The 23,725-nt window shown below is 36.6% G+C and overlaps 1 protein-coding gene across 5 annotated transcripts in view; it reads left to right on the forward strand.

The window, feature by feature from the left end:
- Positions 1-23,725, forward strand: part of PLCE1 (phospholipase C epsilon 1) — a 149,919-nt gene that overhangs the window by 65,743 nt on the left and 60,451 nt on the right. For all 5 annotated transcript variants that reach the window (XM_048310526.1, XM_048310527.1, XM_048310525.1 and 2 more), the window contains exon 3: positions 6,027-6,318. In XM_048310526.1, the coding sequence (XP_048166483.1) occupies positions 6,027-6,318 (292 nt within the window). The remainder of the gene's footprint in view (positions 1-6,026; positions 6,319-23,725) is intronic.

Below are 23,725 nucleotides of genomic sequence, written 5' to 3' on the forward strand. Positions count from 1 at the left end.
TCTCGACTAATGACACTTGTCAGATATCAGAACTGAATAGTGGTGGCTAATATTTCTGAAGAATGTTGAACTGTATTTAAGGATCGCCTGTGCAAGATAGTTTGATCCTCATTAAATTCTGCTTCTGTTCCTTGAAATTATCTCATCCTTAACAGGATGCAATTCATAAGAAATATTGACTGGTGAGGTAATGCAGATTCTGTAATTGCAGTTGAAGCTGTAGAAAGTTCACAGAACATCACTTAATGAATATTAGTGTTTGGGCACATCTATGCTTGATCGCTCTTTTGGCAGCCTTCCAGCTGCCATCAACACTGATTTCCATGTTCCCAGGGTCAACTCATCTGTTTTCTGTGTGTCCTCTGCTGCTCTGTGCCACATTGCCCAGTTACAACTTACTGTGTAGAACTGAATACTCAACAAAACTTGCTGTTGAAAAAGCGCACTTTATTGCTCTGTAGCACAGTACTGTTGTCTTGTGCTCTGTCCTGACGTTGTAAATATCAACATATTCCTCATCCTTCCTCATCCAGGTGGGGTAGAGTTTTCTTCTTAGTAGCTGTTACAGTGCTCTGTTTTGGATTTGGAATGAGAATGGTGTTTCATCTCCTGCTGGGCTGTATCATCGTGAGTCTCTCACAAATTTCAGTGGTGCTAGAATTTAGAAAAGCTTACAGTTGGCTATTTGTATTCGTCCACTTCACCTGGAATAATAAGTTAGGAATGGAATTTAATTGACCACAGGTTTTATCATAAAACTTGCCCTATTTGTAAAATACCAGAACTCCGTAAGATACATAGCCAAAAATTTCATCAGCTCTCTTGGTGTGTGCTTATTTGGTTACAGGCTGCTGAGTACCACCAAGAAGATAATGTTCTAACAGTCTAAATGTCTGGCTTTTGTACTCCAAACACTGAAAAACACTTACCAAAATGTCCAGTTTCTTGAAAGGATTTCTGAAGACCTCACCTATTCGATTGCTAAAGTGAACAAGACTTGCCAGTGAACAGAACTAAGAAATAGTCCTGACAGAGCAGACCTTTCAGCTGTTCAGAGCATCCTCTTTGTCAAACACAGTAATATCCTTTGGCTTTGAACAACCTGCACAACTGTTTGATATATGGGCTCCGGCATGTACTCTTGAGAATGTCACATATACAGTAAGAAGAAAGACAACATATACACTATTCTAGGGATAAAGAAAAAAGCATTCAGTGTTTAATGTATTTCAGTTCTTATAATTGATACATAATCAGAAGTTGTTACAAGAGATTAATATTTTAGAAAGACCTTGAATTAAAGATTTGTACTTTAGCAATGATCTTGAAACGTCGTGAACTAATCAATGTGGGTATGGTCATAACCTGAATGAGATAAAGCTGAGAAAATCCAGTGTACTTCAGAAAATTAAAATCAGCATCACCTCTTTTTTACATTTGTACTAATAAATGCTCCAAAGTGTTATGCTGGAGTACCATTTTGGAAGATGTAAGACTGAAGTATTAACCAACTGTGCACTAATGCCTCATTCACCCAAGTTCACCTTGCATACTACTTTCTTTCTGCCAGAAGTGGGTTTTTTTCATAGCTTGTATTCCATGCTACAGATATCTGAATTAAATGGTAGAATAAATACCTGTAAAAGCAATTGGAATGGTCCTTGGTCATGACTTCCAAGAGATCACTGTTAGCTTCATTTGATCAGTATTGGTAAGGGTTTTCTTCTGAAAAACCTGCAGGGCCAAAATGAAAAATCACCATCAGAGTTTCCTCATTTTAATGTAATTTTTCTTGGAGCAGAACAAATTTGAAAAGAGCAGCATTTCCTGTGATGTTAATTGTGTTTAGGCTTGTATGTTCTGTAAAACCTTTGTGTTTTCAAAGGAGATATTTAATTGATCTTCAACACATGCTGTCCTGAGAGTTATTACTTGATATACCATTCTGGCTTACAGGCATTTAAAATTGCTTTTAAAGTGTGCAGCAAATGAAGGCAGGCTGCTATCAGCAGCCCTCCATCATAGAAATGCTCTGTAGGTGAACAGCCAGGAAATCAGACTGAAATATGCCAAACCAACTGAGCACATGCACACACCTGCTACGTTTCAGTATTTCATCTTCATCATTCAGGATATCTTTATAGATATGTTTAGAGAGAGTTTGGACAGATGCAGTGAAGTATTAAAGCTCTATTACACCCTATTTTCTCATAATTTTACAGTGTACTAGCAATAAGCATAGTTTTTCATGACCATTCTTTGCAATGAAATTCTTGGGTACACATATTCTTCATTATTTTAATAAAGTGAGAGAAATTAAGCTTGCTTCCTAATAATGGGACATTTTTTGTCTGTTCGTAATTCCTGTCTCTGGGTTTCATAAGCACAGCAGCTGCTAAATGTTTGGCAATATGGTAACATGCCTCCAAGTTTTAAGCTAAATACCTGAGGCAGAAAAAAATATGAAAAGAGAAACAAAAAAAGACTACAGTAAGAGGTACATGTAAGTTTAAGTAAGAAATCACTTTTATTTCTTATGAACTGCTATATCTGATATTTCCAGTACAGCAGCATCCATGAACTCCAGCTTCATTTTGGGGGAATATCTGTCATAAACTGGGCAATAAATAGCTGCAGTGTTTAGATTTCCACCATTTCTACACAGTAAACCTATAGTAATGTCGTGGAGAAAAGGACATATTGCAATTTGCAATTGCTTGATGATTAAACAGAAAAAAAGATTGCAAGAGAAAAATAAGGAATAGTTTCAAGGCTAGCATAAGTTCCTTGTTCTTACAGTTATTTTTAAAGTTAATTTTAATATCCTGGCAAAATATGTCTGTTGTCACTGTAAGAAAGTTTTATTGCCTGAAGGTTATCAATAAGTTAACTTGCAGATACCATTTTAAGTTACTTGAAGCAAAACTGAGGGACTTTTTAGAAGTCCCTCAAAAAGTTTTGATGGTTTATTGCATACATTTTTAAGAGCTGAAAAATCTATTTTGTTTCCATGTATTTTCCAAATATGGACTTGGTTGTAAAGCTACAAGGATGGAATTTTGCCTGAATTTAATTTTTATTTTAATGCTAATTTCCATTTTTGAGTTGGAGGACATTTTTCTCCTGTAGAAATCAGAAATATTGTATGTTGCAGGTAATTTTTATTTTCCTTTTACTTTCCGTTAAAATCTCCTTAAAAAATAGAAGAAAGTAAAAATCTCTTGAAGCCATAGCATACTTTGATTGAAATACTGGTGTATTAGTATGTGTAGTTTCCTGTTTCATCTCAGTTCTTATTTTAAAAGTGTTGTATGCTCATTCTAGAATGTTTAATATCACAGCACTTTTAGATTCGGATGCTGTCCTGAGTTTCTTTTGAATTACTGTTTTATATGCAGTAGGTGAGACTTGGCAACATCAGACTGCAGATGGTTTTGAAATCTTTAATTTGATATGTAAGGCAAAAGTGAGACTTTGTTTTTTGATGGGTAGCTGTCAGTTTAGTGCTGCATTTTCCTCTTTTTGGTTTACATTCATTTTTAATTACATTAGTCATTCTTTGGTAGTGATGTGGATCAATAGGATCTGGAGTCTGCTAGGACGAACTATAAACCCTGGCTTGGAATAAACTTCTTTGTCTCCCAGGCAAGATTAAGTTTCCCCAATTGTCTGGTGCAATCTCTCTGAAAGGTGGTTTCCCCTATCAGTTACCTGAGGGATTTGTGGCTATTCTGATTGTTTCAGTTCTTTTACAGGGGCTGATAAGTATTCACATTTTTTCATAACCTCATCTGTGTGCAGCAGAGGTAACACTCTCAGAACTTTAACACATCAAAACAAAATTTGAAAATGTTATGTGACGTGCAGAGTCTTTGGAGACAGCTAGTGCCCTGAAGTCTACTTTACACAGAAGAGATTAACACCATTATTCTATGTATAATCTCTCCAGCAAAACACTGTCGCCTATTTCTGTCAACAAATGGTTTCTTTGCTTTGGCAGCTGAAAGAAATTTTAGTTGTGTAGGCAACAGAACATGCCTTTATAAGTTGCAGAACCCAATTTAAAAAATATTTTGGATGGTAACTGCAGTTTTGAGAAGTTAAATTATATTCATTAACTAAATATTTTTTTAAACAAGCTGAAAGACTAATTATGTCTGCTGTGCATGACACGCTCATAGTCCAATGGTTCACTATTTCACAGTACACCTTTTGAAAAGGTACTTGCAGACAGTTAGCTAAATAAAAGGTCTATGCCCATCCTGTTCAGATAAGGCATGCTGTAAGAGCACGTTTTCTTTCTGAACTAAGGTGGAAATGTGTCTGTACTGACAGTCTAAAAGTCCATAAAACTGCCAGATAGCAAAGAAAAGAGGATAAAAATGCAGGTGTAATATTTCTAGAAACCTCAGATCAAATAGATTTTGGAAAAGTTGCAGAGAGAGGGGAAAAAAGATGCCACAGCATTTCATGGTGTAGTGCATCACAGAAGCTCTCTTTTAATGGAATTAGAGTTATATATAGCCATAGTCAACATGTGAAAGTTTCTTTTTTTATGTTAACAAATATGTCAGGGTTCTTTTTCAAATCGTTGAATTACATTACTAGTTAAGAATTCTTATACTTTTAATATAAAATTTTACTGGTTTCTCCCAAACATGGTTAATACAAAAATTAAGGCTAAGACAACAAATATGTACTTAATATATTGGATTGTGTTTGATTTTCTGCAATTTGTTTACGCGGATGAAAGAAGTACAGCACTGTTCACCTCTTCTGTTAGTGGAGGGTCAGATCCCTCATGGGAGCAGGGATTTTGATCCCTCCTCTTTTATGTGGCAGGGTAAATGCCAGTCTCAGGGCAGAAGTGGATGGGTGTGAGATCCCTGTACCGGGAGCCGCTTCCCTCCTTGGATCTGTGGCTGGGCACGTGTGTGTCCTGTGGGCAGGGTGCCGGTGCCTCTGACATGTGGCATGCACAGACTGTGCAAACAGTTTCTTATCGTTTGACTGAGCACACACGTGCTTGCTTTGTAGGACTCGCTGCAGTTTCTGCCATGTTGATGGATAGCTGTATTTTGTTTGTATGTGGGAAAGGGTGGCAACAAGAAACAAGGCATTAATTGAAAAAAAACTGTCATGAAACCATCATCTTACTTCTGAGACTTCATCTAAGACTGGTGGGGAACAACCTCATGAAAATTTTCTCAGCACCTGTCTTGGTGGCAGTTGTACTGACCTTTCCCTGTGTTAATTTTTAGTTTGGTAGTTTACACTTTGTAATTACGAAGCACAGATCACTGAAACAAATTATTAATGTTAATGAATAAGTCAACATAGAAGAATGCAAAGAATCAAGTCTCCCCTTGTATACTAAATGAAGAGATTTCTTCCAGATTCTTGCTTTGATCGTTAGACTCTTTTAAATAAGCAAACACTACTTAGTTGCTAAGCCACAGGCTGAAGTTCATTAATGTGTTATCACAAATATTGGAAAAAGAGTACTAAACCAATATAAGATAGAGGACCTGTGGGTAGGCTGGACTTAACGCAATAAACGTGACACCGGAACATTTTGAAAGAGGGTTCAGAGGGATTAAAGCCATTTCTGTTTGCAAAACCCCACCCACTCAGTAAGAAAAAGTGCCAGCTCTGAGTTGATCTGTTTTTTCTGCTACTGATATCTCTAAGATTTTCTGGAAGTACAATAGATTTAATACTATTATAAACAAATTTCTGCATATTCTATATTTTAAATGCTGATGAGGTATATTGATGTGAGGTTTTTTTAGTCTAATAGTTATCCTTAGAATGCTTTTAACCATAGATTGAAAGCCAGAATGACATCTTACTTAAATATCCTGTTTGGGAGCCTAACACAAAATCCTCAAAAACCAGTTTTGGATAAGTAGATATTGCAGGTCATTGAACTTCGCAAGAAGTTGTGGTCATTTGGAATCGTTTTATATTCAATGTGTTATCCTAAGCAAATGAACTAACGGTCCATGCTTTTGCATTCTCCACAGATCTTCAGTACAGTGAGAGAAGAAGAGGAAGGAGCAGAAGATATTTTTGAATATATTCCTCATCTTCTGAGAAAGCTCCCAACATTTGTTACAGACTGTATATGCAAAGGAGATGGTTTTTGTGTAAAACCATGTGTAAGAGGTGCTTACTGTCAGTATCGTGCCACTTTACAGAGGACTGCACTCTCTAACTATATAACTGGTGCTTTGCTAGAAGCAACTACATCGTTAGGAGCAAGAAGCGGTCTTTTAAATATCTTTGGAGGCTCAACTGGAAGAACAATGCTTAAAGGTAATGAAGATATATTTTTTTTTATTGCTGCTTTAATTATAGAATGAGTTGCAGAATTATTAATACTATATAGTATTCTGTAGTTTATATACTCATATGAAGTTAACAGATAAAAAAGGTTTTCATGTTTTCAGGTATTTTCCTTTGCAATCATTGATGTGTCATAATGACTAGCTATCTTAGTTTACTAAAGTAAAAGTGCAGTTAAACTGAAAAGAGTCTTATTACAAAACAAACACCTTTTCAGGTTTTTTTCTTGGAATCTTTTCTGCCTGCATCCAAATTTAATGCCTAAGCCATTGTTTTTAGCGTGTTCCTATGTGTAGTTTTTCTCATTTACCAAGTGCTCCTGCTTATGGGCTGGCTTGGTTCAGAACTGGAGAAAGAAGTGTATGCTCTACTTGGTTATTACTGTTGTCATTATACAAGTACCTGTCAGCATAGCACTGTGTTGTGAAGTATGTACACTTCGTTACTGATGTATTGGTGGTCTTCTCCCGGGTCCATCATCTTTCTAGTATTGAATCATTTCAAATAACGTGGGTATTGTCTACGTGGAAAATGCCTTTTGGAAAATGGATGTTGCATGCTAAACTTCCATGCTGATCATCTTCATATGTAGTAAGAGTATCCTTAATGTGATTTAGTTTAGTCAGTTTTGGAAGTTAAATAAAGCCTTCTTGGTACAAATTCTGTGCTTTAAAAGATGGTTTTGTATAGAATAGTACCTACATTATCGATTAATTTTTAATTAATGCCTAGAATATTTCATAAGTTACTCAAGCAGTTGGAGATTTATCATCATCTGATAAACCATAACTGAAGGATATAGTATCTCAGTCATACCATGGTAGAAGTGATGCATGTGGATATTATGGCTTGCCCAAAATTTTACAGGAATTTGACAAAATAAGTGCAAAATCAGCATGGTTCCTTAGCTAATGCAGATACTGACTTCATTTTTACAGACAAATAAAGGTATAGTTTATCCTCAGATATGGCTGTCTTTTATCCCAAAGAGTGGCCCTTTCTTGTTTCAATTAGTTTCTCTCTAGGTGAATCAAAGGGCAGAGAGAGGCAGTAAAATATCTAAGAATAACAGGTACAGATGGCAAACTTGTAGCATCTGAATGAATTTCAGTAGTACCTTGAGCAACACTACTAAGCTTCATATACCCTCATTGTCTGTAAGAGACAGATATATACAGTATAGTGTCCTATTTTGTTAGGGTTTTCCTTTTTATTTTGTTTGGTTTGTATTTGTTCTGGGGACATGAGTGCTTTAGACAAACGGACAGGGACATTCCTGCAACAGCTCGGAAGGCGTGTGCTTTGGAACTGAGTTCTGGAACTGGAAGCAGCAGCAATAGTTAGGCTCACTGAGCTGCTAATATGGCTTTATCTTTTTATGGAGCTTGAGCTAGCGAGTGCACATGTGTGCTCTGTGTACTCTATGTACTAGCACACTTTGCACTAGTTTGGGGATATCTGTGCCGACAGTATTACATGGTGTATATTGTTGGATTCTGAGCCAAAGGATGTAAGACATTAAGACAAAAGACAGGATTTTGAACTCAGTTTGTGATTCCACTGATAGCCTGTGTACATGGTAGAGCTTGGATTTACTGTAGTGGTCTAGGCATGATTTACTCTACTGGTCTCTGGTGAGGAAGAGATGTGCTGCAGCTTTAGGATATTGAAGTTTTCTGAGTGTGGAAGCTTCCTGTTTAGTTATGTTGTGGTGATCTATTATAGCTGAGAAATGACAGAGTCCTCTCTAAAAACGTTTATGGAGTGTTACCTGGGGATGTGGCTGAGTCATTCACATTAGCAAGGAACCCAACCATATTCTGAATTCAGAGCTGTGGTCATTATTCCTGGGTGTGTACCTTTTGAGAAATTGTCCTGTCCATACAGATTGATAAGAAGGTTATTTTCATCTGTCCAGCATCCTCTCCATGGCTGGATTTAACCTCAATAAGCTAATCTCATCTAAACCTGAGAATTTTTAATTCACATCAGTAAGAGCTCTGTCATCAAATGCAATGGAGGATTTATCACAGGATACAGAATGTCATGGGAGCACTTCACTCAGTAGTTTGGAGGCATTGAAAAGGGACTATATTGATCCTATTGTGCTTTAATAGTTGCTGTTGTTTCACCCTAGTAGGTAGCACTGTGCTGCCACTCACTCCCCTACAATGGGATGGCAAGAGAATCAGAAGGGTAAGAGTGCAAAAATTCATTGAAAAATTCAGTTGAAGAGAGTTTAATACATAAAGTAAAAGCTGTGTGCGCAAGCAAAGCGAAAATAAATAATTAATTCACTACCTGCAATCAGCAGGCAGGTGTTTAGCCCTTTCCATGAAAGTAGGGCTCTGTCACATTTAATGACTTCTTGGGAAGACAGGCACTGTAACTCCAAATCAGTTGTCAACTGAAGAGTAAATATTACTGCAGTTCAAATGATTTTCAAGACAGTTGTTAAAAAGCTTCCAAAGCAGAAGTAAATTTGTTAATTAGAACCAGTCTGTATCATCAAGTCTTGAAAAGATCTCAAGGGCTGTTGAATTTGTATTTGGAGAACCTTTTCTGGATGAGACAGTATTCCACTACTTTTCTTTCAAAATGTTTGCAATTTTTGGAGACAAAGTTCAGCACTCTCTTGCCCAGTCTATTTAAAGAGGAGCCCGTTACTTTAATGGGGAGTGCCTTCATGATTCAAAAGGAAGACTTCTCAAAAAGGAAGACTTCTCAAAAACTTTATACTCTCTTTAGTTAGGGCTTTTACGTAATATCTGCCCTGGAAATAGGGATCCTGCAAACAGCAAGTCCCTAATACTGGGATAGCCTCCTGGATTTCTGTCTCCCTAGCACCAAGCACTTAGTGAGTTCTTTGTGTTCAGTCCTTCAGGGGTTACTTAGTGACCTGAGCAATGAACCTTGCAGTCACAAGCAGTCCAACTCCAGGGAATAGTTTTCTAAGGTTTTGCTTGGTAGCTAAGGACCTTAAATGCTCTGAGTCCCCAGGGCTAGGATGGTTTTGTGGGCAGATCAGCCAGTGTTGTTAGTTCCACAGAAGGCTTCCAAACATACCAGACCTCCTAAGCCAGAATCCCCAGTCACATGGATCTGAGACTGAGAGTTTTCAGAAACTCATGTAGGCTTGTTGTGTAGGAGAGTCCTGTCTTGGGCCTGGAGCAGGGAGCCTGCAATCCCTCCTCTCAGACGGCTCACAGAGCCGTCAGGCTCCCGACTGAGGGGCTGCGACTCCGGTCCCGGTAGCACAGGGACAGTCTGAGAGTGGACTCCGGGAACCACAGATGCCTGGAGTTCCCACAGCTGGTCAGTGACATTCACATCCTTGTCAGCATCTTTGTTGCTACAGAGAACATAATTTTCACATATGAACACTGAAGACATTTATCCTGCACTGTTTTAGTACCTCTGTATGTAACTCAGAGTCTTTGGTTAGTAAAAAGTTTTGAGAGTGTCTTTCAGTGGGATTTGGATTGAAGCCAGCTTTTTTTCCTGTCGAAAGGAAATCCTGCTTTTCAGCCTGTTCTGTGTCTTACAAATTGATTGTTACAGAAGTCTGCTCATAGTTGTGAATGGGCCAGAACTTTCACTGGAGTCATATTTGAAGGGCCAGTCATTGTCACAGTTCATATGGTATTGACATTTTTATGCAGAAAGTGAAAAAAAGAAGGAAATAGAGTATGTGAAAATGTTTGTACTTTACATTTGATAGAGTTATCATTTGAAAGAAACTTGTACTCCTCCCTCCACCCCAATTTAATTCAATTTGTAGTCTAAGATAAAGGGAAGGAAAGTAGAAGGAGGTGTCTGAAGATGGAGCAGACTGCAAACATTTTGTATCAATATTCTTTGACTTTAGCATCTTCTAGAATTGATGAGTCTGATGCCACTCTCTGTGATATAAATCGGACTACCTCTTCCAGAGAAAGCTGGGCAGGACTTGTTAAATAGACAGTAGCAGGTTTTGACCAAGAACATAAGGAAACTAATTTGTCATGAATGTGGAGGCAGACTGCATTGATCTTAAACAAACCTACTTCATTCATACCACAGAATTTAGTGATTACCCTTTATCTGTAATCAGACTTTGCCATCTGCAAGACTGCACAGCAAACAGGTGCCCAAGTCTCTGTGGCTTTTCCCACTGCTATTTCTTGCACCCTTTGCACAAAGTGTATTGTTACAATATTGGGAAAATTCCAGGATCCCTGAAATTGGGGCAGTTGTCTGATAGCTATATGTCGGAGTAATGGGTCATAACAAGCTTGATGTACATAGATTTAGAAAGGCCAGCATGATTTAGTTGGTGTGTGTGTTTGGGCCCAAAGGTTAAGACCATTTAGAATGAGGGATAAAGCCAAATGAGCTGACATTAAGGCCTGAAAAGACAAAATGTGTCTTAGGCTGAGAATCTGTGGTAAGTAGATGAGCCAGGCAATGCACTGTAGGAGAGGAAATCAAATACTGGAGATAGGTCAGACTGTATGTAGATAATGTGGCCTGAGGCAAGGGTGTGAGTCAGGAAAGAAGGATTTCATGCCTGCTGTGTTGCCTCCAGGATGTAGGTCAGGAAGAGCAGGAACAAGTGCAGGTCATCTGGTTAGGAAGAGAAAGAAGAGTGACATGGCAGGAAGCACAGATCAAGACTGAGATGTCAGGAAGGAGGAGAAGGATTTTGGAGGACAGCTGTAAGTCTAGGGACACGTGAGACCGTCTGGAGCTGGCTACAATGATTGTCCCTGCAAATTGACAGAAGGGAAAGATCACTGAGGTCAGTCTCCTGGACCTGTCACCCTTCGGCCAGGCCCAGTTACAGCCATATTGGTCACACCAAGGGTAGTAGGAGAAAGACTTAAGGAGGATCCTTGACAACATTAATTTAACAAAAACTTCCTTTAATCCAACATGTTTAATACATTATAGGGACAAAGATACAAATTCTACCAGCATAGCTTGTCTTGTCCTTACAGTCTTCTTTCCAGGTTCAGTAAGCTGTGTTACTGCAAGATAGACACATAATTGAACCAGGCAGTAGATCGAAGTTAACCAGTGTAAGTAATCTAAATAAAAAAATGTAATATATTTTCATCTGTAAAAGTCCGCCTTTGTATGTAATAGCTATCATACTCAAGGTACATGTCTGTATGGATCTGGATATCCTAACCTGTGTACAGGGGTAAGCCATTAAGAAACAGAACTGAGTTTCAGATGATTTTATATAGATTTTGGTTCCACTCATACTGTGTGATAGTTTTGGTACTGATGATCCTTTAACCTGTGTATCTGAGTCTCAGCTTACAGCAATATTTTTGTTGGGAGTCTATAGCTGTTACTTCTAACACAAGAAAAAGAACAGCTTAAATACATAGAATGAGTTTGTGTTGTTAGAGGTTTGTTGTGAGGAAGGTAATAAAGGACATGCTAATATCTGGATGAAGACTGAGAGAGCAGAAGTTTGTGCAAAATGATGTTAGTTTTAAAAGCAAATTTGGTTTTTTTTTATGACGACTACTCTTCTGAAAAAAAAAGAAATGGGATTCTGAGTGCAGATAGTTAATCCCTGAAATGCTTATTATTGTTTATTATTTCAAAGGTCTGAACATTTGTTTGAATGGACCTTGTAAAAGTAGTGTCCATGGGAACTTTTAAAGCGTAGAATGGAAATTTTTTGTATGTTTATGTTAGCATGTCAATCATGAGCAAAAAACCCCAAGGACTCAAGCATCAAGATGACTCAAAAGTCATCTCTTGAAGTTTTGGTTTTAGGAAACAAACTAGGAGAGAAAGTCAAGTTTTTGTAGGATAATGCTGTTTTATTTCTCTCCAGACACATTTTTTTGTTGTTGTTAAATTCTAAGAAATACTCTACAGTTTACTTAGCAGAATCAAAGACATTCAGATATTTTTCTTTGTGTTTTCAGATACTTGCTTTTATGACTAGTGAAAAATACTTTAGTATTGACCCTATAATGATGAGAAATATTTAATTTGATGATTTATTTTGTGTATTTGTAGTGAGATAGCATTAATAAAATTGATATTTATAAATAAAATTAATTTTAAATTTTTCTATTCCATCTCCATGAGCATCCTTACATTATCATATTTAACATGAATTTTTAAAAAATCTAAGTGTCCTAGTTTCCAGCTGGAAGTTGGATACAACACTGAATTGTCATTCTTCCAATTAAGAAATAATATGCTTGTGTTGTCAATGAAAAAATAATGGTGTGTTGGCCAGGTCCCATGGTCATTCCTTCAGTAGAGATTTTTCAGACAAGACGTATATTCACCGTATAAACAGAGTGTCTGTGAGTGTACCGCTCGCATTCCAGTTCTGCACAGACCTCTCTCTCAGACTTCCTGGGGAAATGGAGAAAGCTTTCTTGTGGCAGCATATTGGTTTTCAGTCTTGTGTACTCTAGCAAATTTCATAACTGACTTTTCAGTGATGTAGTCCTGCTGCTTGTAAAAATGATGTAAACTGTGTGTAGACAAGCGTAAGGTTAGAATGAAGAAAAGAAGTGATAAAAATGCCAGAGCCAGATAATGACTGTGAGATGAAGGCAGGCGTTTTGTGTCTACTTACTTTCTGAACGTAGATGCAATGTGAGGACTATGCTCTCTTTTTAATTCCCCCTATTTGTAATTTCTTTACGGTTAATCACATTTCTGGAAGCCTCAGGGAGGTTTTCCTTTACTTTGCCTCTCAAAGAAACTTTTTTGGATGGTTGCCTAAGTCATAGCCCTTTGTCCCATTAAAGCTAATGCTATTGCCTTTTACTAGAGTTGTTAGTGCAGAGAGCATAATAGCTGTAAAGGTAGGGCATTTGCTAATAAAGAAACCCATGTTGTGTTTTTTGTAATGCTTCAGATGAAGTTTCCTAAAACAAAAGTAATTCCGTTTATTACTTTTGGCCTGTTTAAACAACACTGTTATAAATATAACTTGTACAAAAGCCTGAGTGTAGGGTAACTTATTTCTTAATATATTAAAAGACAAAAATCCAGCAGAATTAAAATCACTCTTGTTTATAACTCTGCTGTCAAAATCAAATGCTTTTAGTCTTAGCGGGATGTATGCTCATCCTTAATTTCTAAACTTCCTTCCATTTGAATCCTAGTGTTTCAGCTTTTATCTGGGGAGGTGGGAAATCTGACCTTTCAGTGAGCCAGCCAAATGCATGTCTTCTTCATGGCTTACACAAGGCATGTCAGTTATGCATTTTGCCACAGTTTGTAGCTTTAAACTGAGCAGCTGTTGCCTGACTGTTAGTTTGGACAAGTGCAGTGTGGAGACTTTTTATGGTACTGAAAGTACCTGCTCTCCTGGCATTTTAGGAGGAATCTAAGATTCAATGGAAGGTACATTTGCTGGTAAGATTTGCCCTTCTGTGGCCCTGATTATATGCGGGGAGTTTAATCAAAGTGGTAGTTTTATTTCCAGAGAAGTAAATTGGGTGACAGTTTTCTAATCTAATATTAGATCTATAATGGCTGCATTTAATAATAGTGCTTTAAGGACACAAAAGTGTTTTTAGGTGGAAAGGGAAGTAAGGAATATGAAATAATGTTGTGACTGTGTATTTTGTATTTCAACTTGTTTGAAATGGAATACAACATTTCAATTAATTTAGGCAAAATGCTTTGCATTTATCCGGTTCACATTGCAACTATTTCAATGTTAAATTATGTTGTGGGACATTCCTTTGTTTCTTATTCTACAAAAAAGAAATGTCTTTTTTTTGCTGGACAAAATATGAATTTCAGTACTTTTTAAGGTTCTAGAACAAGGTAAAAGTATTTTTTTCCTAAAGTACATAAATTACTCAAATGTTGTAAGTTAGTAATATGTTTTTGAATGTAAATGCACTGCTGCTTTTTTCTTTAGTGAGCTTTTCTCCCTGTATCTTCAGTATACAAGTTTAAAACTTGGAATCAATTTTTGTTTCATGGTTGCTTAAGGGAGTTTACCTTTTTTTTCTTTTCTGAGTGGCACAAATGCACAGCAGCATGTAAAAGCAATGCTTTGCTACTAACTGGTCATAAAGAAACACCTCTGTTTGCACGTTTTTTTAAACTGGCATCTGTAACTTTAATGAAGGTTCATAATATTTTACTCTGTGAAAGGAATGTCTTTTATGTGCTAACCCTCCCATTTCCCTAATCTGGCTGTTAGCTAAAGGCTATGACAAACATTCACCATTCAAGGTGGTAGTAACCCATTGCAATAGGAAGGTTGTCTTGGTTGTCAACACTGTTATTTTCACCTCAGTGATTTAGATAGCACAGAAAAAAACCTCCCTGATACCAAGTGTATCTGTATTAATTGCAAAACAGTGGTGTTTTTGATGTCTTTATTCAGTCACTGATAGCAAATCTGAGATACTTAGAAGTATTACTAGAAAGGCAATGAAAATTATTTTAGTTAATTCCAACCCAGACACTGCCTTTTGGCTGTTTTGTAATGTTCTTAGCTTTGATTTGAGGCAGAATGGTGTAACCATTTTTCTAAAAATTAAGCTGATTTGGGCATTTTCTTAGGGCATAATTGGTTTAGCTTTTATTTCAGGGGCTTCATATTGACATAGTTTTCGAATGTTTAAGTATTTGCTTTTGAAATACTAGTTATGTATATAAAAGCATTGCTACATATTTTAGTAATTCTGAAATAAGTAATTTGCCAGGAAGATTTATCAAGCGCAAATTGAAAATGTTTCAAAGCAACAGTAGAAGAACTAGGATACAATTTGATGCTAAAAGTACTTTGATTTTTTTCTTGAGCTTAATTTTAAGGGCTTTGCACAATTATACAGTAATTACATATTTTTGTCTACATTTCCTACAGACTTAGTGCAACAGATTTCATGCACATTTTCAGCTTTCTTTGTAAAGTGTTGAGATCTTCTAGAAAAGGGTTCGATCTGATGCTGTTGCATTAGGTCTCTTCTCTTCACCCCTATCCCCAGGCAGGAGTGGTGTCTTCTGAGAGCATTTTTCTTTGAGATGGGAGAAAGAATTCTCTGTCTGGAAAAACTATTGCTTTAAATGCTTTTAATTATGTTACTGTTAGCTTTAGACAAGGTTTGACCTGGAGTTGTCCACCTGTATTTGCTTGTTCAAAATTAAATTGCAGAGCTCTGCAGAGAAATAGAGCAAAGTGGTCCTGTGCAGGGCCAGGAGTTGGACTGGATGATCCTTGTGGTCCTTTCCAACTCAGCATATTCTGTGATTCTGTGAAAAATTTCTTTAATATAGATATTTCCTTTTAAAAACAGAGTAGTTGTTGAAGTATCATAAATGTGCATAACTTACTCTAAAAATTCTTATATGCTTTTTTCAAATAAATTGCTCTGCTTATGAGTTTCTAGAAGTTTCAAGTTGGAATTCAGAAGAATTCCGATTTGAAACATTGTTAATCTTTGATAATTGATTCTGAAAATAGCTATACCTAAAAAGAACGCTTTTGTCATATTTGCTGAGAAGAGGTAGTTCTGGTTTTGTGTTGGTGTAGCACTTGGGTGATAAAATGTAATTAACATTTTAGAACTTACTTGTGGTATCATACTTTAAAGCACCATGAAGTAGTTTTCTTGTTATTTGAGTTAAAGTGTTTTCAATTTGAAAAAAAAAAATGAACCTTAAAAGTAGAATTTTCTTCTAGGCTTTAGATCTTCATAGTGTGCAGTTCTGTAACTGCCATGAAGTAGAAGGAATCAAATTAATCATATAGTTCATGTCTACCTCATAGGTACAGGATTTGTGAATATAAAACCTCTTAACAGCTACTAACAAATCTTTTAAATATGCATTGAACACAAAAAAAAAAAAAAAAAGAAGAGGTGCTGCTTCAGGTACTGGTTTTCTGGAAGATGGTGGTAGGATTTGCATACAAGTTCAGTGTTTGGGAGAAAAATCTTCAGGTATTTTCCATAACCATATATAGAATGAATTGCGCTGAAAAAGACATCAAGGAAAAACAAAAATATATTTAGAATTCTTGTTTGCAAAGATAGAACTAGAACTGTGTCAGTAACTAGGATTTCTGTTTACTTCCAAACCCGACAAATATTATACTTCTTTTTGTTCAAAAGAAACAGACAGATCTTCGAAAACCAAAACTTTTTTTGAACATCAAATATTAGAAAATATTTCAGAAAGCTTGAGAAAGAAAAAAAAGGTTTAGTGATTGCATGGATGATGGTACATCAAATTTGAAAACAGGAGGGCAGTAACAGCGTGTTGTTTGGGAAAGTAAGAAAGCTCGTAGAATTGCAAAGCCTAATGTCAATGGAGACATTTAGCTGGTCTGACATCCTTCTAAGTTGTCTCAATTCTAAGCTCAGTAGTTGAATGGTGCTACTGTACAGCCTTCAGAGGAAGCCTGAGAACATGCACAGCTTTTCCCAGTAGCCGCTGAAACTCCAAGACAAAGAAGGGTGACACTTCTAGTTTGAGTTTGTCTGTCATCAAGGACCAACCATTTTTCTTGTTAAGCATTTTTTCTGCTAGATTTCATTATTTAAAATCTGATATATTTCCCCTGTTGGGAAGTGCTTACATATCTACTAAAGTCAAGTCTCTTCTCAATTTCACTTTATTGAGCTAAAGTTATGCGTTTCTGATCTCTTTTTCTGGGTCTCACTATTCAAGCCTGGAATAATTTTATAGCTCTTTGCATATTCTGTGGTTTGTCTGTGGCTTTAAAAATACAGAAAAGGTAACTGTGTATTATTGATGTTATCCATGATCTATTCAGGAGGACCTGTTTTTGCCACTACCACCTCCTAAAAGCTCATAGAAAACATTTAGTTTTAGGGTCCCATCTTATTTCTTCAGAGCCGTGAACTTTAGGAAAGCAAAACTTTTCATACACAGTATTTGCAATTTTTTTGTGTAGAATACTTCCTATTTCCAATAGATCTATAATACGTATGCTGACTTGACTGCTTCTTGCTTTTCTATTAAAGTCAGGTTTGTAAGGTAAAATGCTAAACTGCCATGTAACGGTCGTGGAATAATTTGAGTTGGAAGGGACTGTGCTGGTCTTAAAGACGAATGTGCTTTATTTTCCCAGCTGTTTTATTTTTTTACTATATTAACAATATTGCTGACAAGGTTGGCCCTAACTCCATTTAAAACCTTAGCTGCTGTACAGGTAGCCGTAGCACCACAAGGAAGGAAGAGAACAGCTAATTTTTACTATGCACTTCTAGAGAAGGAATTAATTGCTTTTGAAATCTTCAGGTTAAGGGAGATTTCTTAAAATCTGAGGAAGGTACTAGTTTTGAGTTGGTTTTCAGATGGTAAAATCACTAGCTTTGAAGGTTTTCATGTTAGGAAAGGACTGCAAACACCCCTTCTAGTATAATCTGCTGAAGCTTAATGACAAAGACACAATTCATTAAGGAGTCTTGTGACTGTTTAGAATAGCTTTTATGTAGCAAGTGTATTAATCCTGTGAAAGCCAAATGTAATACATACTTCCATTTTTTTACAAGATAGCTAGTTCCAGCAGTATAATACATATAGCTATCCTCTGTTCACTTGAACACGATTTTGTAAAAACATGTTTTTGCTAATTTACCTTATGATGCCCGAATGATGTAAACAAAAACAATTATAGAAAATAGTTGCTTATAGCAGGGTTTAGTCTAAGCAGAACTATAGCAATTTACTAGTGAAGATGTAAAAAAGCTTGCAAGGATAAATAAGTACTTAGAACATTTATATTTGACGTTGGAAGAAGTAAGTAATATTGAGGCAAGTCATAGATGTTGAGATTGTTTAGATCTCTATTATGAAGTTAAGGTTGATTTAATACTTTGTGTAGTCTATTGTTTTACTTCTTTTGGCTTCCAGACATGCGCCTGCCCTGTTCTCTGCTGTCTGCTGTATTCCACTAATCCCTCTCTGGCTTAAACTCCTGCGTCGTAGAACAGATCTCAGTTCTAAGGCTTAGATCACACAGGCTCCTCCACTCTGTAATTTAAAAACATACGAAAGAAAGAATCAAAATCTTTTCAGCTTTGACTTTTTGGCAGTTCTTGTTATTGTGATGAGTTCCTTTCATTAAGCTGCATAATATTTTTGCTGTCTCAGTACTACAGATTGTTTCTTGGACTTCAGAGTTTTATTAAGCGTATCAGCATTTCCACTGGTAGCTCACCTGGCCATGTCTGTACTGCACAGCAGTACAGTACTTTTCTGGTGGTGAGGTAGCCCATGATGTAACCGGTCCTTTAGTCCTTGGTATAGCCACTGAATTTTGTGACTGTGCATTTGATGTGTTCTGTATGTCAGTGGTAGGACTTTGATCATATTGACTCGGGTTTGGTGCATATTTCTCTTTTCCCCTTTAAAATGCCTCTCAGCATCCTTTGAGTTGTGCTTCTGGCACAGCCTTTGTGATTCCAGAAACCTTGCTAAGAATAGCTGGCTAGTAGCAATACTTTATTAAAAGAAATCTGGCATGATATAATACTTATATAACATCATGAACATGACTTACTATCATGGGAAGTTGTAAATTAATGTTAATCCCTTATCAAAACAGCATATGAATTTCCCTTAGCTTCCCATCAGCTTCCTCATGAGAAAAATCAGCTTGTTCAGGATGCTTGCTGTTATAACCCTTTTGAAAATTTTCTGGTAATTGGCATAATTAGATGTTTGCATTGAAAGATGCCTTTCAAAATTATCTTTTAAAATTTGGAAATTGCATTCTAGAGTAAGGAATACCTTCTTTCATTTAATTCTGTAAACTACAGAGTCCTTTTCTTTACTCAGTAAATTTAGCAATGTTATTTGGACTTTGCCAAACAGGTGTTGTACTACACTGGAAACTTGCATTCAAATTGCAGCTTAGGAGAAAATGTGAGACTGGGGTAACTAAGAGGATTGCTGCTCTTCTGGGTAGAGAGATTGGTTTTACTTTTCCTGAATTATGAGAGGAAGTAGTTTACAGAAGAGAAGAGCTGAATTACTTCCCTTCTGAAAATAAACCTGTATGGTAATAATTTTATTTTATTCCTCTGTGGTTACAGACTTCCCTTTTTTCAGGCTGGCTTCCTGAGTTGTATTTTAACCCTATAGGAAAAAATGCTAATTCAACATTTTGTACATTTACAGTACATATTCACCAAAGAGCTTGAGAAAAGACCGTGTCTGGGGGAAGAGAAAAAGAACGTAAACGAATCCACCCTAAAATAAACAATAAACATGTATTAGGAAAGCCATCTGTGTCTTCCCTGCATGGATCCCTTTGCATGTTGTGCATTGTAGTTTTTATCCATGAAGTGCTCCCCCAGTGAATTTGGCTAACTGCATTGGCAGACTTCTAGAGGTTCCCACAGCTTTCATCTGATGTGTGTCTCCAACTGCTCGTTTCTTTGATATTGCAGAATCTTTGTGGAAGAAACATCTTATGTTACTCTGATTTTTTTGTTGTTCTTTTAAAGTATCTGTTAAGTAACATGCTTTTTGTCCTGTGAGCACTCAACCCATGATACTTAGCCCATAATACTGGATTTCTCAGAAATGGCTATTAATACTAGCTTTGAAGATAGTCCACTTTTAATTCCAACCACAAGAAAAAAAATGTAAATAATATGTAGAATACAATACAGTAGTTCAAAATAGTTCAGTTGGAAGGGACCTACAGATAATCTAGTCCAACTGCAATAGAATAATAATTCTTTTAATTTAAATTTAAGAGATTGTGCATGTTTTTATCTAGGAATACACATAAGGATAACAGCAAGGGCATCGACTATGATTTCGCATCTCTGTTTCTGTGCAGTGTAAACAGGACACAGATCAAATGATATTTTGTATGCAGAAACCTAAGGAGGAGTAGCACAGCTCTGGCTGTGTTGGGGTAGAGTCGAGGGAGCTGACCACCATGACAGTGCTCTGCAGCACATGTGAAAAGAGCCATGGATTTGCTGAACAGCATTCCCAGTGGCTGCAGGTTACTGACTGGGTCATCATCAGTTAATGACGTACTCATTTTCACATCTTAAACATCTCCCTCTCTTTTTGACCAATTTCGGTGAATACTTTTTTAGTATGTCTTAAAATACTTTTAAGCCATTTCTTTAATAATGAAGTGCAAGTGTTGAATGGTTGTGAATTATGAGTATTAGCTTTGCCCTTCACCCTGTTATGTAATCCATTATTTTATTTCCAGTTCATAATTTTTCTCCATTTTTAGCATCCCTTTCAATGAATGTCCTTGGTTCACTCATATATTCTTTTGTGAGAGGACCTTTTAATATTTTTCTCTACATTGTGAATTTTGAACTACAAGGTAGAATTACTGCAGTATTTCTTTGTAACAGCATAGAATTTACTGTTCTTATTAACTTTGTTAAGTATCTTTATAAATGATGATAAAATGCTTTAAGAGCACTTTGAAAGACCATATTGTTATTAGGTTCTTGCTGCTGTACTCTGCTGACACAGATAATACAAAAATATTATCACAATAGTTTTGTGATGTTCCATTACAGCTTTTTGACAGATGCCTTAGTAAATCTTGCTGTATTCTCTGATTTGTCTTAAGCATTTCTATATGGATGTTTTCGTTTAAATACAGGTATATTTCCTGGATTTTGTTTTCCTTAGAAATCTAAAAATCTTAGATATCAAACTAAATTATAGCTGCTACAGTAAATCTGCTATTCACGAAATGTTCTCATCATGAGGGATATTCAGGGCACACAGTAGAGTGAGTAATCGAATCCTCACCAAAACTAACTGGTGAAGCTGTAGATTCTGTAGGTGCTTCAGTTATGTAGAGGTTGAATTGATATTATTCAAAGTGTAATATAGAATAAGGGAAAAGTTTCCTTAGCAGATCATACGAAGGTATTTTGTACGCAAGTGCGCAGTCGAGACTATCTGCTGTTAGTGGTTCTATTCTCTATCCATTTTCTGTGAAATAATTACGTAGAGGACAGGTCTCAAACAAGCTAGTTTTAGGAACAGATTCTGTTTAGGTAACTGCTGAAAGCAAGCCAGAATGATGAAAACTCTGAACTGATCAAACATTTTTCAAGTGTGTTCCGTTCCTTTAAAATTCTTTCACTGCTAAGCTTCAGGGCTTAAATCGGAAACATCTAATCAAGTGTTGTTGTTTTTGCTGGATGTGGCTTGGATTAATTTTGTTCCAATCATCAGTAAGAATAATAACCAAAACACCTTATGCAGCAGATTTGTGTGCCCTTTGGTCTATGTGGAAAATCTGGTGGTGTGTCTCATGCACTGGATTGTCTTTCATATGAAGATTCAAATGGCAAGAATAATGAGTTGTAAGTGTTGTACACTTATCTTACTTAATTCTCATGTTATTCTTTGACATAATTATACTTAAAATTAAGTGCTCGGATTGGCATCTAGTCTTCGTCTTGTACTGCTAACATCAATGGCATTTTTAGTATTTGTTTCACTTGGTATGATCACTGAAGACATAGGAAATATTCTTACTGTTTTTACCTTAAAGGACTATACTTAATGATTGTTTTCCAAATAGAAACAGTTTTCATTTGAATAGTTATTTGAACTTAGGCATTCCTGTGCAGTAGTTGGTAAACGGGACCAGATGGGAACATACCATTCCTCTTTCCCACCTATCCTTGAAGGTTCACTGTCACGTATAATCTAGTCTTCAGGATAAGACCAAAGTAAGGAAGATGATGCTTTTTACAAATTGTGTTTCTGAGCATCTTAAAGCCAAAAATGCACTTTGAATTTGTGCTTGTGGTAATTTTTAAAAGTTGTGCGGCCAAGGTGCAAACTTCAACAGATCATTAATTAAATGCAGGGATTGCTGATGTCAAAGTCTCAGGCTAGAAAGGAATGCCTCAAGGCTGAGGCTCTGAAGCACTGAAAATGCCTGTTGTTGCAGTTTTACAGTTATTTACATTATGAATGCTATATTTTGCTACAGTTTGTATGGTCTTTGAAAATTAAAAAGTTCCTGAAACAACAACAAAAAAGAAAATACAGAAAATCAGTATCATAAGACCTTGCTTTAATGGGTACCTAACTTCATATACATGTTGTATTTAACATCCTTTTTTTCCATTCCCAAATTACATTTTTGTTTGCATTTTCTCCCATTCTCACTGATTTATAACAGAGTTCTTTCATTCTTAAAACTGAAAAGCTTCTGCTTTACATAAATGGAAAAAAAATAGGAATAAGATAAATTTTAATTGTCTTGATCAAAATACTCAAATATTGGAACCCAACCTGAGATTCTTGCACTCTATGTAACTGCTGGATATTTCTCCATTGCAGCCTTAAGTCAAAGTTGTATGCATTTTAATTTAATTCTGTTCTGTCAGTGAACAGCAGCTCCTGCTTTGATTTTGGACATGCTTTGCATCAGTTTTGGGGGGTGGGGTTAAAGCTTGAGTTCTGCTTTAACTCAAGCAGTAAGTAGTTCATTTTGCAGTGAGAATTTTACAGTTCTTTTTCTACAATACTCTTTTCTTCCAAAGTAAACTCATAAATCCTCCCTTTTGACCATTTCGTTCTTATGGGCTGGAATTTATCTGGTAATTTACTTGTACGTTTATTAGCATTTGAACTTAACATTCCATATGCTATGCTGTGTTTATATCCAGGATCTTAAAAGGTCTTGAATACAGATGCTGCACAGAGAACCCTCCTGCTGGTGTGTCACTCAAGTCAAAATCCTGTTAGTCTACCACTGTGACAGCCTTTAGGAGAAAGATTTATGAAATGTATGTGAAAGTGGAATATTTCTGAAATAATTCAGGAGTTTTGCAGAGGATGGGATTCGTTAGATGGGATTTCATTGCAGGAAAATAATGAAAAACCCGAAAACAGTTAAACAGCAAGTGCGGTGGTGTTGTATTAACCACTTTCCAGCCTTTTCACATGTGTGTTACACTGTGATATAAAGGTGTAGATTTAGAAGATCAGTCATTATTGCCCAGAATCCCTTCACCGAGCCTTCCTGATGATAGTTGCCTCTGAAGCAATGAAATCTTGTGTCTGGTCTTGCACAGTGCATGCTGCAGCATGCCACAGCAAGACAGATGGCATGTTGGTATCAAACAGCTTTTGAGAGCTAGTTTTCAACCAGCCAGCCAGACATTCACAGTCTATCTACCAAATTATAATTAAACCTTCTTCTGGCAGGTGTTCTGAAATCATGATATAGTTTCATGAGTTACAGTAGTAGGTGAAGGTCCCCTAAAATAGCAGGTTGCAGGTGGCCCATTGCCATACATGTAGTCTGGAAGCACTAAAGCTGCTTTCTGACTAAGCATGTAGATGGTGGATCTCTTCAGACTTCTGGCAGTACACACTGCTGATTCATCTCTCCCTAATA

The sequence above is a fragment of the Corvus hawaiiensis genome, chromosome 8, assembly GCF_020740725.1.
Source record: "Corvus hawaiiensis isolate bCorHaw1 chromosome 8, bCorHaw1.pri.cur, whole genome shotgun sequence".
In the NCBI taxonomy this organism is placed as follows: Eukaryota; Metazoa; Chordata; class Aves; order Passeriformes; family Corvidae; genus Corvus; species Corvus hawaiiensis.